At 43.4% G+C, this 14,513-nt stretch overlaps 1 protein-coding gene across 2 annotated transcripts in view; it reads right to left on the bottom strand.

The window, feature by feature from the left end:
• Positions 1-14,251, bottom strand: part of tie1 (tyrosine kinase with immunoglobulin-like and EGF-like domains 1) — a 69,109-nt gene extending 54,858 nt beyond the window's left edge. For both annotated transcript variants that reach the window (XM_078407922.1, XM_078407923.1), the window contains exons 1-2: positions 13,850-14,251; positions 1,161-1,454 (exon numbers count right to left, since the gene is read on the bottom strand). In XM_078407922.1, the coding sequence (XP_078264048.1) occupies positions 1,161-1,454; positions 13,850-13,898 (343 nt within the window). In that variant the 5' untranslated portion in view covers positions 13,899-14,251. The remainder of the gene's footprint in view (positions 1-1,160; positions 1,455-13,849) is intronic.
• Positions 14,252-14,513: the final 262 nt, after the last annotated feature.

Genomic DNA, 14,513 nt, shown 5'->3' with positions numbered 1-14,513 from the left:
TCCTCTATTTACTTATGATCTCTGGTGCTAATGAAGTTGTTGAACTAAATCAGAAAATAATACGTATAACAGTGCGGGATGGTGGGACATCAGTTAGTACTGCTGCCTTATGGGGAGGCCATTTAGGAATGAGATGAGATTTCACCCAGAGAGTTGTGAATCTGTGGAATTCTCTGCCACAGAAGGCAGTGGAGGCAAATTCACTGGTTGTTTTCAAGAGAGAGTTAGATTTAGCTCTTAGGGCTAAAGGGATCAAGGGATATGGGGAAAAAGCAGGAATGGGGTACTGATTTTAGATGATCAGCCATGATCATATTGAATGGCAGTGCTGGCTCAATGTGCTGAATGGCCTACCCCTGCACCTATTTTGCTATGTCTCTATGTATTCTATTACAGCTGCGGTGAATGCGATCAATCCTGATCTTGGATGCTGTCTGTGTGGAGTTTACACACATGATTGGCAAAGGTTTCTAATGGATACTCAAGTTTCATCCGAGACCCCAATCATTGCATGATTGGTAGGTTATTGATTAGTAAGGGCGTCAAAGGTCACGAGGAGAAGGCAGGAGAATGGGGTTGAGAGGGGAAAATAGATCAGCCATGATGGAATGATGGAACAGATGTGATGGGCTGAATGGCCAAATTCCATTCCCAAGTCTCATGAATGGACCTATTTCTGTGCTGTATCTCTCTATAACTTTAACAATATGGTTATGTTGCACTCTGAAATGAATTTTGGAGAAAGAATACAATATAGCCAGATAGTATATCTGGGGCACGGTGGCGCAGCGGTAGAGTTGCTGCCTTACAGCGAATGCAGCGCCGGAGACCCGGGTGTTATCCCAACCTTGGGTGCTGTCTGTATGGCGTCTGTACGTTCTCCCCATGACCTGCGTGGGTTTTCTCCGAGATCTTCGGTTTCCTCCCACACTCCAAAGACGTACAGGTATGTAGGTCAATTGGCTTGGTAAATGTAAAAATTGTCCCTCGTGGGTGTAGGATAGTGTTAATGGGCGGGGATCGCTGATCGGCACGGACCCGGTGGGCCAAAAGGGCCTGTTTCCGCGCTGTATCTCTAAACTAAACTATATTAGCTCCAACAATAAGACTAAAATGACCTACATTTTTGTCACAGAACCTACATTTGTTGGAAGACTTACCTTTGTTGCTGTTAATAATTGTCACAACATGGGTTTTCTGCATGTGTTGTCTGCCTTCACAGTAGTAGATGCCGGTCTGCTCCCAATGCTTACAGGGGCCGACGCCCCGGATGCCGTTGTGCTTCTCCGGGTCTTTGATATAATTGAAGTTATTTTTTGTCACTTTAATTATCGAGCTATCCTTTTCCATTTTAAGTACCAATCCATCCGAATGCCGCTCGCCGGAGACGCAAGACAGGTAAAACTCATTGTTAGAACTGAGGTTAGTGATTAGGTAGATGTCCAAAATCGCTCCTGTATGAAGAAAAAAAACCCCAGAGAGAATAAAGTATAAGCTTCAGAAGCTGAACATTTTTGTACAATACAACAAAAGTCCCCTCAGAGTCACAGAGCTATACTGCTCGTTAACAGGCCATTCAATCCACCTTGTCCATGCTGACCAGGTTGGCATACTGGGCTGGTCCCATTTACCTGCATTTGGTCCATTTACCGATAGGATCATGGTACTATTGGTAGGTCGGTAGTACCATGATACCAATTGGTAGTATTCTACGATCGGTATGATCGTAGAGAGACTGATCATCTCTCTACATGATGGGATCGGTGGAGAGAGAGAGGAGCTCCCTCTCAGCCCCACTCCCTCTCAGAATGGGACTGAGAAAGATAGAACAGCCATGAGTGAATGGTGTAGACCTAATGGGCCAAAAGGCCTTCTTCTACTCTATGAACTTATAAGGTCCTATCTATGCTTTGTGGACAACCTCCATTTTATAGTGTACGACTTTACTCTTGCTCACCGTAAGAGATTTGACAGCTCAAAACTGGCATCTGTGAAGTACTGGGGACCATTATCATCAGAGATAGAAATGAGCACCACCACAATATGAAACCTCATGACATGGCATATCACTCATTCCAACATTACTAGGAAGCCTGGTTATCTACCTTGGTACATTGAGGTGTGCAGAGGTACTTAAGTTGCTGGGAATATCATAGACATCCTAAAAAAATATTAAGGAATCAGCGGAGATGCAATAAAGAACTACTTGCATGCTAAGTATCATAAACAGCATGTAATAGATAGAGCTATGAAATGCCACAACCAAGAGATCAGATGACAGCTCTATAGCCAACCACATCTAGTTAGGAATGGTGGTGGACAATTAAACAGCTAACGGGAGGCTCGGTCTCAATTATGACAAAGTCTAAAGAAGAGGTTACAGCCACGTTCACTTGGAACTGGAAAAAAGAAAGAAAGGTACAAACAAACAAACTAACTAACTTCCTACAGAGGCAGGAATGGAGGACAGGGATCACTCGCCAAGTGAGCAATGGGCGCTAAGACTCCCAGGAGTTCACAAACTCACCAACTAATTCACAAAACTTTTCAAAAAGTTCAGGACAATCCATCTTGGCTCCCACCTGAGTTTCCTACAATCGCAGAAAGCATGTAGCATTGGTTCCACGAAAGGGCCAGGCAATCACCATCACCAATAAAAGTGTCTAACCTTGAACATACTGGTGTACTATTGCTGAGTTCCACACAATTAACATCAGGATATCAGCATTATATCACAACAATATATTCTGGGTGATCTTGAATGATCTGAGTATTCTTGAATGATGTATTCAAGAGATAGTTGGATATAGCTCTTAGGGCTAATGGAATCAAGGGATAAGGAGAAAAAGCAGGAATGGGGTACTGATTCTGGATGATCAGCCATGATCAGATTAAATGGCGGTGCTGGCTTGAAGGGCCAAATGACCTACTCCTGCACCTACTTTCTATGTTTCTACATAATATCTGGAGACCAGAAATGTAGTTGGACCAACAAAATAAATGGCATAACTACAAAAGTAGGTTAGAGGGTGGGTGACTTGTAGCAAGTGACTGATGTCCTGACACTTCAAAGCCTTCTCATTGATCACAAGGCACAGGTCACAAATGCCTTTCCACTGGTCACAAGACACAGGTCCAATAGCCTGATTGTGTACAGGTCTAACAGCTCCCAACAAGCTTAACATCATCCAGCACAACCTCTTCAGACTGATGAAGGGTCCCAACCTCAAGAGTGTGTTATTGTCATATGTCTCGAAATGGAACAATGAAATTCTTACTTGCACCAGCACAATAGATATGTAAACATATTACTCTGTAATCTGTACAGAGTTTGTTTGTTCTCCCCGTGACTGCGTGGGTTTTCTCAGAGATCTACGGTTTCCTCCCACACTCCAAAGACGTACGGTTTGTAGGTTAATTGGTTTGGATAGTGTAATGATTGTCCCTAATGTGTGTGTGTAGGAAAGTGTTAATGTGTGGGGATATATAAATATATATATACATTATATATATATATATATACACACATTATGTGTGTGTGTGTGTGTATGTATATATATATATATATATACACACACATACACACATATATATGTATATGTGTGTGTGTATATATGTGTGTGTATAAAATATAAATGTATATATATATTTATATATCCCCGCACATTAACACTTTCCTACACACACACATTAGGGACAATCATTACACTATCCAAACCAATTAACCTACAAACCGTACGTCTTTGGAATGTGGGAGGAAACCGTAGATCTCTGAGAAAACCCACGCAGTCACGGGGAGAACAAACAAACTCTGTACAGATTACAGAGTAATATGTTTACATATCTATTGTGCTGGTGCAAGTAAGAATTTCATTGTTCCATTTCGAGACATATGACAATAACACACTCTTGAGGTTGGGACCCTTCATCAGTCTGAAGAGGTTGTGCTGGATGATGTTAAGCTTGTTGGGAGCTGTTAGACCTGTACACAATCAGGCTATTGGACCTGTGTCTTGTGACCAGTGAAAAGGCATTTGTGACCTGTGCCTTGTGATCAATGAGAAGGCTTTGAAGTGTCAGGACATCAGTCACTTGCTACAAGTCACCCACCCTCTAACCTACTTTTGTAGTTATGTCATTTATTTTGTTGGTCCAACTACATTTCTGGTCTCCAGATATTATGTAGAAACATAGAAAGTAGGTGCAGGAGTAGGTCATTTGGCCCTTCAAGCCAGCACCGCCATTTAATCTGATCATGGCTGATCATCCAGAATCAGTACCCCATTCCTGCTTTTTCTCCTTATCAGACAGCACCCGTAGTCGGGATCAAACCTGGGTCTCTGGCATGGTAAGCACTGTAAGGCAGCAACTCTACCACTGTGCCGCCGTGCTGCCAATAGTTGAGCAAAGTAAAAAATAATGTCCCTAAGTCTATATTCTGAACCTATTTGGAGGTTGTAGTGTTAAATAGCCTGATGCATCATTTGTCCATTTCCTTCCATAGATGCTGCCTGGCCTGTCGAGTTCATCCTGGTGCTCACTGTAATTACTCCCCCATGTCAGACCGACAGAACCTGTCAGAGTCACAACCTCCGTCACCACATAATACAAGGCGTGTGGAAGCACCACACCACCACATCCTAGTCCAAGTCAAACACCATCCTGACTCGGAAAATGTCCAATTTGTCATCACTGGATCAACATCATGAACTTACTGCCCAACAGCACTTTGCAGCTATCTTCACCGTTGCTGTGCAAGAAAATAGTCACCACTGCCTTCTCAAGGAAAATTAGGATGGGACAGTTAATGCAGGCCTTAACAGCAGCAGCGGCAGAGTGGTGCATCGGTAGAGTTGCTGCCTTACAGCGCCAGAGACCCGGGTTCAATCCTGACCACGGATGCTGTCCATACGGAGTTTGTGTGTTCTCCCTGTGATGGCGTGGGTTTTCTCCGGGTGCTCCAGTTTCCTCCCACATTCCAAAGACGTGCGGGTTTGTAGGTTAATTGGCTACATTAACTTGTCCCTAGTTAAGCAGTAGAATTAGTGCACAGGGTGATTGTTGATCGGAGCGGACTTGGTGGGTCAAAGGGCCTGTTTCCCTGCTGTATCTCTAAACTAAACTATACTAAACAATGCTTATATCCCAAAATGAATATTAAAAAGTTGCTCGACTTGAATGTCACCATCAGTTTTACTCCCAGCAAATGTAACATCTGCCTTTTCAACTTCTTTTGCAAGTCCAATAGTTTAACTGTAATAATTTGCCTCAGTTCAAACCGAAAAAGATTGTTTTAAAATTCACAAGATTTTGAGTTTGTCATAATTGCATAATTAATTTCGCGGGCGGTACAGTGGTGCAGCTGATAGAGCCACTGCTTCACAGTGTCAGATACCCGGGTTCAATCCTGATCTCGTGTACTGTCTGTGTGGAGTTTGCACATTCTACTTGTGACCATGTGGGTTTCCTCCGGGTGCTCTGGTTTCCTCCCACATCCCAAAGACATACAGATTTGTAGGTCAATTGGTGTCTGTAAATTGCCCCATGTGTGTTGGGAATCGATGAAAAAGTGGGACAATATAGAACTAATGTGATGGGTGATCGATGGTAGCCGTGGACTTGGTGGGGTGAAGAGCCTGTACCCATGTTGTATCGCTACACTAATTATGGTTTCCCCAAGGTTCTTGAACATTTTGAATAAATATTGAACTGTAGATGTCAATTATGCATTTCAGTTCCAACAACACTTACATAGGTTCTTTAACAAAGAAAGCTGAACTTAACGCTGAGATTTAACACTTCAGTTCAGTTTCAGATTCAGTTTAGTTTATTGTCACGTGTACCGAGGTACAGTGAAAAGCTTTTGTTGTGTGCTAACCAGTCAGCAGAAAGACAGTACATGATTACAATCGATCCATTTACAGTGCGTAAGTACACGAATAAAGGAATAACGTTTAGTGCAAGGTAAAACCGGAAAAGTCTGATCAAGGATAGTCTGAGGATCATCAAAGAGGTAGATTGTAGCTCAGCTCTGCTCTCTGGTTATGGTAGGATGATTTAGTTGCCTGACAACAGCTGGGAAGAAACTATCCATAAATCTGGTGGTGTGATATTTTCACTTATCCCCAAAATTACAAATTTGCAAAAGAATGAGATTGATTACCGTTTTCTGACAAACTAACATTGGTTTCTTGATTATGCAAAGACATTCATCTTTTTCTCGGGCAGCACATTGGTACAGTGGTGGAGTTGCTGTCTTACAGCGCCAGACACCCGGGTTCGATCCTAACTACAGGTGCTGTCTGTATGGAGTTTGTACCTTTTCCCTGTGACCTGCGTAAGTTTTTTCCGGGTGCTCCGGTTTCCTCCCACACTTGCAAGAGGTGCAGGTTTTTAGGTTAATTGTATTCAGTAAAACTGTAAATTGTCCCTAGTGTGTATAGGATAGTGTTAGTGTGTCGGCATGGGCTGGATGAGCCAAAGGTCCTGTTTCTGCGCTGTATTTCTAAACTAAATGTCAGGCTATGTATTAAAAAACTGAAAGAACCTTCTGCAAACAAGGAACGTTCGAATGATCTGACTAGTCATAATATCTCCTTGAAAGTAACATGGCTTCCTAACTAATGTTTACTTTAGATAGACACAAAAAGCTGGAGTAACTCAGCGGGACAGGCAGCATCTCTGGAGAGAAGGAATGGGTGACATTTCGGGTTGAGACCCTTCTTCAGACTTCAGACTAGTCTAAAAAAGGGTCTCGACCCGAAACTTCACCCATTCCTTCTCTCCAGGGATCCCGCTGGGTTACTCCAGCTTTTTGTGTCTTTCTTCGGTTTAAACCAGCATCTGCAGTTACTTCCTACACAAAGTTTCATTTATATCCCCACTTGTGCCATTCTGAAAGGAACTGTCTGATTCGTGCTCTGTTTACGTTTGTTGAAAAGTCTATGACCCTCAGGTCTCTAAAGAGATTGCTGAACACACATCGCTTTGCAGAATACATCCTGTCCTATTGTCTACAATTTCAATGTGCTTCACTGTTATCTCAGTGTCACTGTGAATCAAGGATTAGAACCAAACACTTGAGTCAGCTTTGCCAACATTTGTTCTAAATTAAAACAATGTAAAATCATATCTCTATTCTTACAGCATGGGGAAAACATGAGGTTAGGAGATCTTCCAATTTATCTTGCCATCAGTCAGGCTCCTCTCTGTCCCTTCGAACTGACTAACCCTCCACCTTCCCTTTATTTCTTTCCTTCCTCACTACCTCTTCCTTCCTAATGCTAAGCATAATTCTTCCAGTATAAATGACCCACTCAGGCTGCCTTCCCCACTTTCTCTGCTGCCACTCAAGTCTCCTCTTAATCCTCCATCATTCCTTCCTCCCCTCCCACAAAGGATGATGGGGAAAGCCAGGCACCCTTCATCCTCAACTCTCCTCTTCAAAAATCAAAGATAACACTGCAGACGCTGAAAGTCTGAAACAATGACAGAATAATGCTGGAATTGCTCAGAGGGTCAGGCAGCATCTGTGGAGTAGAGTTGACAACCCGAAGCATTACCTCTGTTTCTCTTTCCACAGACGTTGCCTGACATGTTTTAGGAGCTTAGACTGGTTATAAATCAGCCACGATCATGCTGAAGGTCAGGGCAGCTCGAGGGGGGACATGGCCGACTCCTGCTCCTACTTTAGAGTCATGGAGTCGAGTTGAGTTTAATCTCACGTGTACCGAGGTACAATGAAAAGATTTTATCACGTGCTTATCATTCAGCAGGCAGACAGACAATACATGATTACAATCGAGCCATCCACAGTGTACAGATACATGATAAAGGGAATAACGTTTAGTGCAACATAAGGTCCAGTAAAGTCAAGTAAGTATTCAATATTGGCAATGTAATATACACCTTTGGGTCCCCTTTCCAAATCCTTGAATCAAAGATAGACCGCGGGACTCCAAATGAGGTAGATAGTAGCACAGGACTGCTCTCTAGTTGTAGGGTCATACAGTGTGGAAACAGGCCCTTGGCCCAACTTGCCCACACCAACCAATATGTCCCAACTACACTACATCTACATGCCTGCCTGCGTTTGACCGACATCCCTCTCAACCTATCCTATCCATGTACCTGTCTAAATGTTTCTTAAACGTTGCGATAGTACCTGCCTCAACTACCTCCTCTGGCAGCTCATATCATACACCCACCACCCTATGTGTAAATAGGTTACCCCTCAGGTTCCTATTAGATCTTTCCCCCTCACCTTAAACTTATGTCCTCTGGTTCTCAATTCCCCTATTGCGGGCAAGAGACTCTGTGCGTTTACTTGAGTTGTTTTGTTATTGTCATTTGCTTTTGTGCTCTCTTTACTTTTTCCAATTCCATGAACTAGAAACTCTACACCCAAGTCAATGGATATGTTTATGGCAGAGATAGATAGATAGATTCTTGATTGGTACGGTGTTACGGAGAAGACAGGAGAATGGGGTTAAGAGAGAAAGATGATGGAGTGGTGGAGTAGACTTGATGGGCCGAATGGCCCAGTTCTGCTCCTATTGCTCATGAACGTATCTTCATGCAATTGGCTGCATTGATTTAATTGGAACTGAAGTGTGGGAACTATGGACAAGTTGTGGCCTCCACTCCCCTTGTGCATTTAGTGCTGGCGAGCAAAGTCAAGCTTCTCTCCCTTGAAGGGAAACATACAGAGGCTTGTCCTAAGTCACTTGGAAACTGACGTCAGTTTCACATTTGGTGAGCTGTTGTTGAGGGAAGGAGATTTCCTGACTAGCATTGCAATAGTGCAGATATTAGACCTGTTGCTTTGCAGTGCTAGTAGCCCAGGTTCAATCCTCTCGACCCGAAACGTCACCCATTCCTTCTCTCCAGAGATGCTGCCTGACCCGCTGAGTTACTCCAGCATTTTGTGATACCCCTCCCCAAATGCTGAACTGCGGAGATCCACCAGCACATTGTCTTTTGTTAAGATTCCAGCATCTGCAGTTCCTTGTGTCTCCTGTTAAAATGTGTACATTTCAATAAAAGCATGTCTTATTCTGAACTTTAGAGATTGAGCACCCATTCTAAGCAGCCCTCTCTCATGAGTCTATTAGTCTAAGAAACTGATTGAGTGAATCTTCATCGCACCCGTGACTTTCAGTATGAAGAAGACTCTCCGAGCCGAAATGTCACCCATTCCTTCTCTGCAGAGATGCTGCCTGTCCCGTTAGTTACTCCAGCATTTTGTGTCTATCTTCGGTTTAAACCAGCATCTGCAGTTCCTTCCCACACGGAAGTTACTCTGACTTTGGTCTCATCAAATTTCATTAACGTTACACTGATATCTGTAACACAATTGATTTTTTTTAACAATACCTTTCAAATTAGCACAGCATTATCGAGAAGTGCCAACTTGAGTGAGTGACAGACACTGGGTAAAAAAATGCTCAGGGGCTGAAACAACATACAATTGGATCGCTACTGTGTGGTTCACAGGACGGAAAGGCTTGGGGGAAAAGTTTTGCAAAACTTTTTTTTTAGTGAAATGGTTTGAGGGCTCTTGTATTCAGGCATTCATACAGAATAATTCGGCCTTGTGGCTCTGAATATGCATCAGATAATGCAAACCCCTTTGATCTTGCTAAATACTAAAAACCAGAGTCTCAAAATCCTTTTCGGGTGTGGTTGGTGAAATGTGTATGGGGGGGGTTTGATGGGCAAATAGCCAGAAATGCCAATGCTTCAGCATTCTTATAATCTTTGGAAATGGCAAACTTCGACATGGTTCAATGTTTATAAAAATAGGAATCAAATAATCATGTGATATGCAGTTTCATTAACATTTTGTTATATAAACTATGGGAGCAGATGTTTGCTTTAAGCCCCAAACCCCTCCTTCCCACCCCTGTACCTGCTTACTCTGACATTCTTTAAGATCACATGCCTCATTTGTGCCCCCACTCTTCCTCGTACCCATATCAACAACATTTCACAGTACAGCACAGGAACAGGCACTTCGACCCAAGATGTCTATGTCGAGCATGATGCGAAATACAATAATCCCTTCTCCCTGCACATGATCCATGGCCATGTGTTTAACTAAAAACCTCTTAAATGCCACTACTGTATCTGTTTCCACCGCCATCCCTGGCAGCACACTTTAGGTGTCCACCACTCTGTGTAAAAAACTTGTTTCATACTTCTCATTTAAACATTCCCTCTTCTGACCTTAAAGCTATGCCCTTTAGTATTTGATAGTTCCATCCTGGGGAAAAAGATTCTGTCTACCTTATCTCATAGAGTCATAGAGTCATAGAGACGTAGAGTGATACAGTGTGGAAACAGGCCCTTCAGCCCAACTTGCCCACACTGGCCAACATGTCCCAGCTACACTAGTCACATCAGCCCGCGTTTGGTCCATATTCCTCCAAACCTGTTCTATCCATGTACTTGTCTAACTGTTTCTTAATTGTTCGGATGGTCCCTGCCTCAACCACCTCCTCTGGCAGCTTGTTCCGTACACCCACCACCCTTTGTGTGAAAAGGTTACCTCTCAGGTTCCTATTAAATCTTTTCCCCATCACCTTAAACCTATGTCCTCTGATCCTCGATTCACCTAATCTGGGCAAGAGACTCTGTGCATCTACCTGATCCATTCCTTCATAGTGAGAGTGAGGCCAGACGCAAATTGGAAGCACAGCACCTTATCTGTGCCTCTTATAATTTTATCAACTTCTATCGCTTCTCTCTGCCTCTGACGCTACAGAAAAAAACAATCAACAATCCAACTAGGCAAGCGTACCATAAGCCTTGTTTACTACTTTAACTACTTGTGTTGCCGTTTTCACGGAATTGTAGGCTTAGAAAACAAGATCCCTCTCAAGAAGGTTATTGACCTGAAACATCACCTATCCATGTTCTCCAGAGAGGTCGGCTGACCTGTTGGGTTACTCCAGCACTTTGAGCCCTCGTCTGTGTATCAATGCTGTTAAAGATATCTTCCACTGACTGTACATTACCCTCGCTCTCAGTCCCTCCACCACTCAAGTCATTGTACTAGTTTAGATGCTATCCTGGTGAGTCTCATTGTCTGTAACTCATTCTCACCTGGCCCACAACTGACAATGGCCTGTTTCCTTTAGCATCGTTCCTTTGTTGCATATCTTTCGTTCATTTGTTCTATATCTCTCTACATCGCCGTCTATAACTCTCCTTTAGAAACATAGAAACATAGAAAATAGGTGCAGGAGCAGGCCATTCGGCCCTTCGAGCCTGCACCGCCATTCAATATGATCATGGCTGATCATCCAACTCAGTATCCCGTACCTGCCTTCTCTCCATACCCCCTGATCCCTTTAGCCACAAGGGCCACATCTAACTCCCTCTTAAATATAGCCAATGAACAGGCCTCAACTACCTTCTGTGGCAGAGAATTCCACAGATTCACCACTCTCTGTGTGAAAAAAAAAACTTTCTCATCTCGGTCCTAAAAGACTTCCCCCTTATCCTTAAACTGTGACCCCTTGTTCTGGACTTCCCCAACATCGGGAACAATCTTCCTGCATCTAGCCTGTCCAACCCCTTAAGAATTTTGTAAGTTTCTATAAGATCCCCCCTCAATCTTCTAAATTCCAGCGAGTACAAGCCGAGTCTATCCAGTCTTTCTTCATATGAAAGTCCTGCCATCCCAGGAATCAATCTGGTGAACCTTCTCTGTACTCCCTCTATGGCAAGAATGTCTTTCCTCAGATTAGGAGACCAAAACTGTACGCAATACTCCAGGTGTGGTCTCACCAATGCCCTGTACAACTGCAGCAGAACCACCCTGCTCCTATACTCAAATCCCCTCACTATGAATGCCAACATACCATTCGCTTTCTTCACTGCCTGCTGCACCTGCATGCCTACTTTCAATGACTGGTGTACCATGACACCCAGGTCTCGTTGCATCTCCTAATCGGCCACCATTCAGTTTGACTCTCAGTCTGAGGAAGGGTCTCGACCCAAAACGTCACTATTCCTTTAATCCAGAGTTCCTTCCTACACAATGCTGTTAAAAATCTTGCCATTAACTGTATTCTTCCTTCTTGCATTGGACTTGCCAAAGCACGGTACCTCACACTTGTCCAGATTAAACTCCACCTGTCATTTCTCCATCTATATCTGTAACTGATCTATATTCTGCTTCCACAGGATAACCCCCTCTCAAAGAAATCAGTCGAATGTATACCCAAGGCAACCATGTCCTTTATAAGTGTTGGAGATCTCAACTATAAACAGCACATGATGTGCAATCTCACCAAAGACTTGTTCAGCAAAACTTCCTTACCCTTGCCATGAGTCACCATAAAGACCAACCCCTCCTTTGCCATCCTGTGCTCTTGCAGAACCCACATTTACTTTTTGCTTTACTCCAAGACCCCTCTGTGTGCTAATATTACCTGGTCTCTCACCATCTAAAGAAAAACAGAGGCAGATAAGTTCATAAGTTCTTGGAGCAGAATAAGGCCATTCGGCCCATCAAAGTCTACTCTGCCGACAGACACAAAAAGCTGGAGTAACACAGCAGGACGGGCAGCATCTCTGGAGAGAAGGAATCGGTGATGTTTCGGGTCAAGTCCCTTCTTTTCATTCATGGCTGATCTATCTTTCCCTCTCAAACCCATTCTCCTGCCTTCGCTCCATAAGTCCTGACATCCTTACTAATCAAGAACCTGTCAATATCCATTGACTTGGCCTCCACAGTCTTTCCTTCTCCAACCTGTATTCCTTCCACTGGGTTCACATTTCACTCCTCTTCTCTCCTTATCTTACACCCTTTTCTCTTCTTTTCATTTCTTGTCTGTGTCCACCCATCTGCCATCAGCCCCCCCCCCCACCCTCCTCACCTATATCCACCCAGGTTCTGTCCCACCCCCACCTCTTTTCCAGTCCTCCCCCCCCCCCTCCCACCCCCACTATAGTCTGTGTGAAGAAGGGTCCCATCCCCAAACATGTCCTCCAGGTATGCTGGGTTACTCCAGTACTCTTGGTGTGTGTGTGTGTGTGTGTGTGTGTTTTGTAAACCAGCATCCATCTGCAGCTCCTTGTGTCTCGACTCTGATTTTTACGCGCTGCATCCTGATTTATTTTCTCTAAGTGGAGACTTTGTTCACGGTTGCTATAAATGGCTATTTGTTGCCCAAAATCAGCAGGCATGCTCAATTAAGTTCGCAGTCAAAAGCGTCCCCCTAACTGCAGTGGTCTTGCTTTATTGAACTTAAGGACAAGCACCTTGTGGGCAAGCCAGAGTGGGCAACAAAATGTACTGAGAGCGCACATGTCCCACCGTGCCTGCCGCGTCCGGTGATCACCGAGAGAGGGAGCATTTCTCTCTGGTACCTGGATTCTGGCAGTCTTACAAAAAAATACTTAACATTATTCATGTATTAATTAATTAATAACGCATTAATTATTAATTTTATTTGAAAGAAAACTAAACATGCACACACACAGTCTGCTCTTTTTGTTTTATTTTTCTCCGGGTGAAATGTTTCCAAATATAGTCTCTCTCAAATGTTACTTTTCCAGTTTTCGACAGCTAGAATCGCAGAGAGCAGATGGTATTGTCTGGACACTTGTTGCAAGATTTTAATTTCCTAACCGCAAGAGACACTCACTCTTGTGATTAGGAAATTAAAATCTTTTGGAAATATCCAAAATATTTAAAAACTATAATGTGACCGAATATAAAACGAGTCTCTTTTTGTTTTAAAACAAGAATGCCATAAATGTATATTTTCCCTAAAACGCAATTTAAAAAATATATAAAATAAATCATACCGTTATTTGTAATTTCTGGAGCACTTACCTGTCATATGAAAAGAAAGTGCCAGCCAGCAGAGGCGGAACAAAATCATGTTTGCGTTGTCAGATACTTGCAGAATATCCCAGGGCTTTGGAATCCAATGCTGTTGTTGCAATCTTGGAGTTCCCAGCTTCTTACTATCAGACTTTGTTGCCAACTATTGTTGAGACTTTTTTTTTCTCTCTCCACGCTGAAGAATCTCGCCTTGAAACAGTTCCTATCATTAGGACTTGACCGACTGAGTCCCTCTCGGGTAGATACCGGGCAGACTTAACTCCATCTTCTCTTGGGAGTTATTATTCTTTGTTGCCTCTTTCGCTTCTCTGCTCTCCGCCGAGTTTCTGCACTGAGAGAGCGCAGAGGAAAGGCGTCACTTTGCGCTCATGAATCGGTGATTAACGAGTACAGGGAGACTTCAGATCCGTCCGGAATATCACTAAAATACCCCCTCCTCCCCCCCCCCCCCCCCCCCCACACACACACACTCTGCGACTGTGTCTCTGCCAAACAACTCCTCATCCGCGAATCACTGGTCAACTAAAATATGACATTGCCTGAAAATTACGCATCAACCAGAATTATTGGTCTATTAATACCACTTCAATCCGACAAAATCAGGAAGGGGTGTTGCACTGGTCAAAACACACTATTTTTTTCCACGTTGCTT

The sequence above is a fragment of the Rhinoraja longicauda genome, chromosome 11 (genome assembly GCF_053455715.1).
Source record: "Rhinoraja longicauda isolate Sanriku21f chromosome 11, sRhiLon1.1, whole genome shotgun sequence".
NCBI lineage: Eukaryota > Metazoa > Chordata > Chondrichthyes > Rajiformes > Arhynchobatidae > Rhinoraja > Rhinoraja longicauda.
Note: the sequence above shows the minus strand (reverse complement) of the source record. Positions and strands in the feature narration are given on the sequence as shown.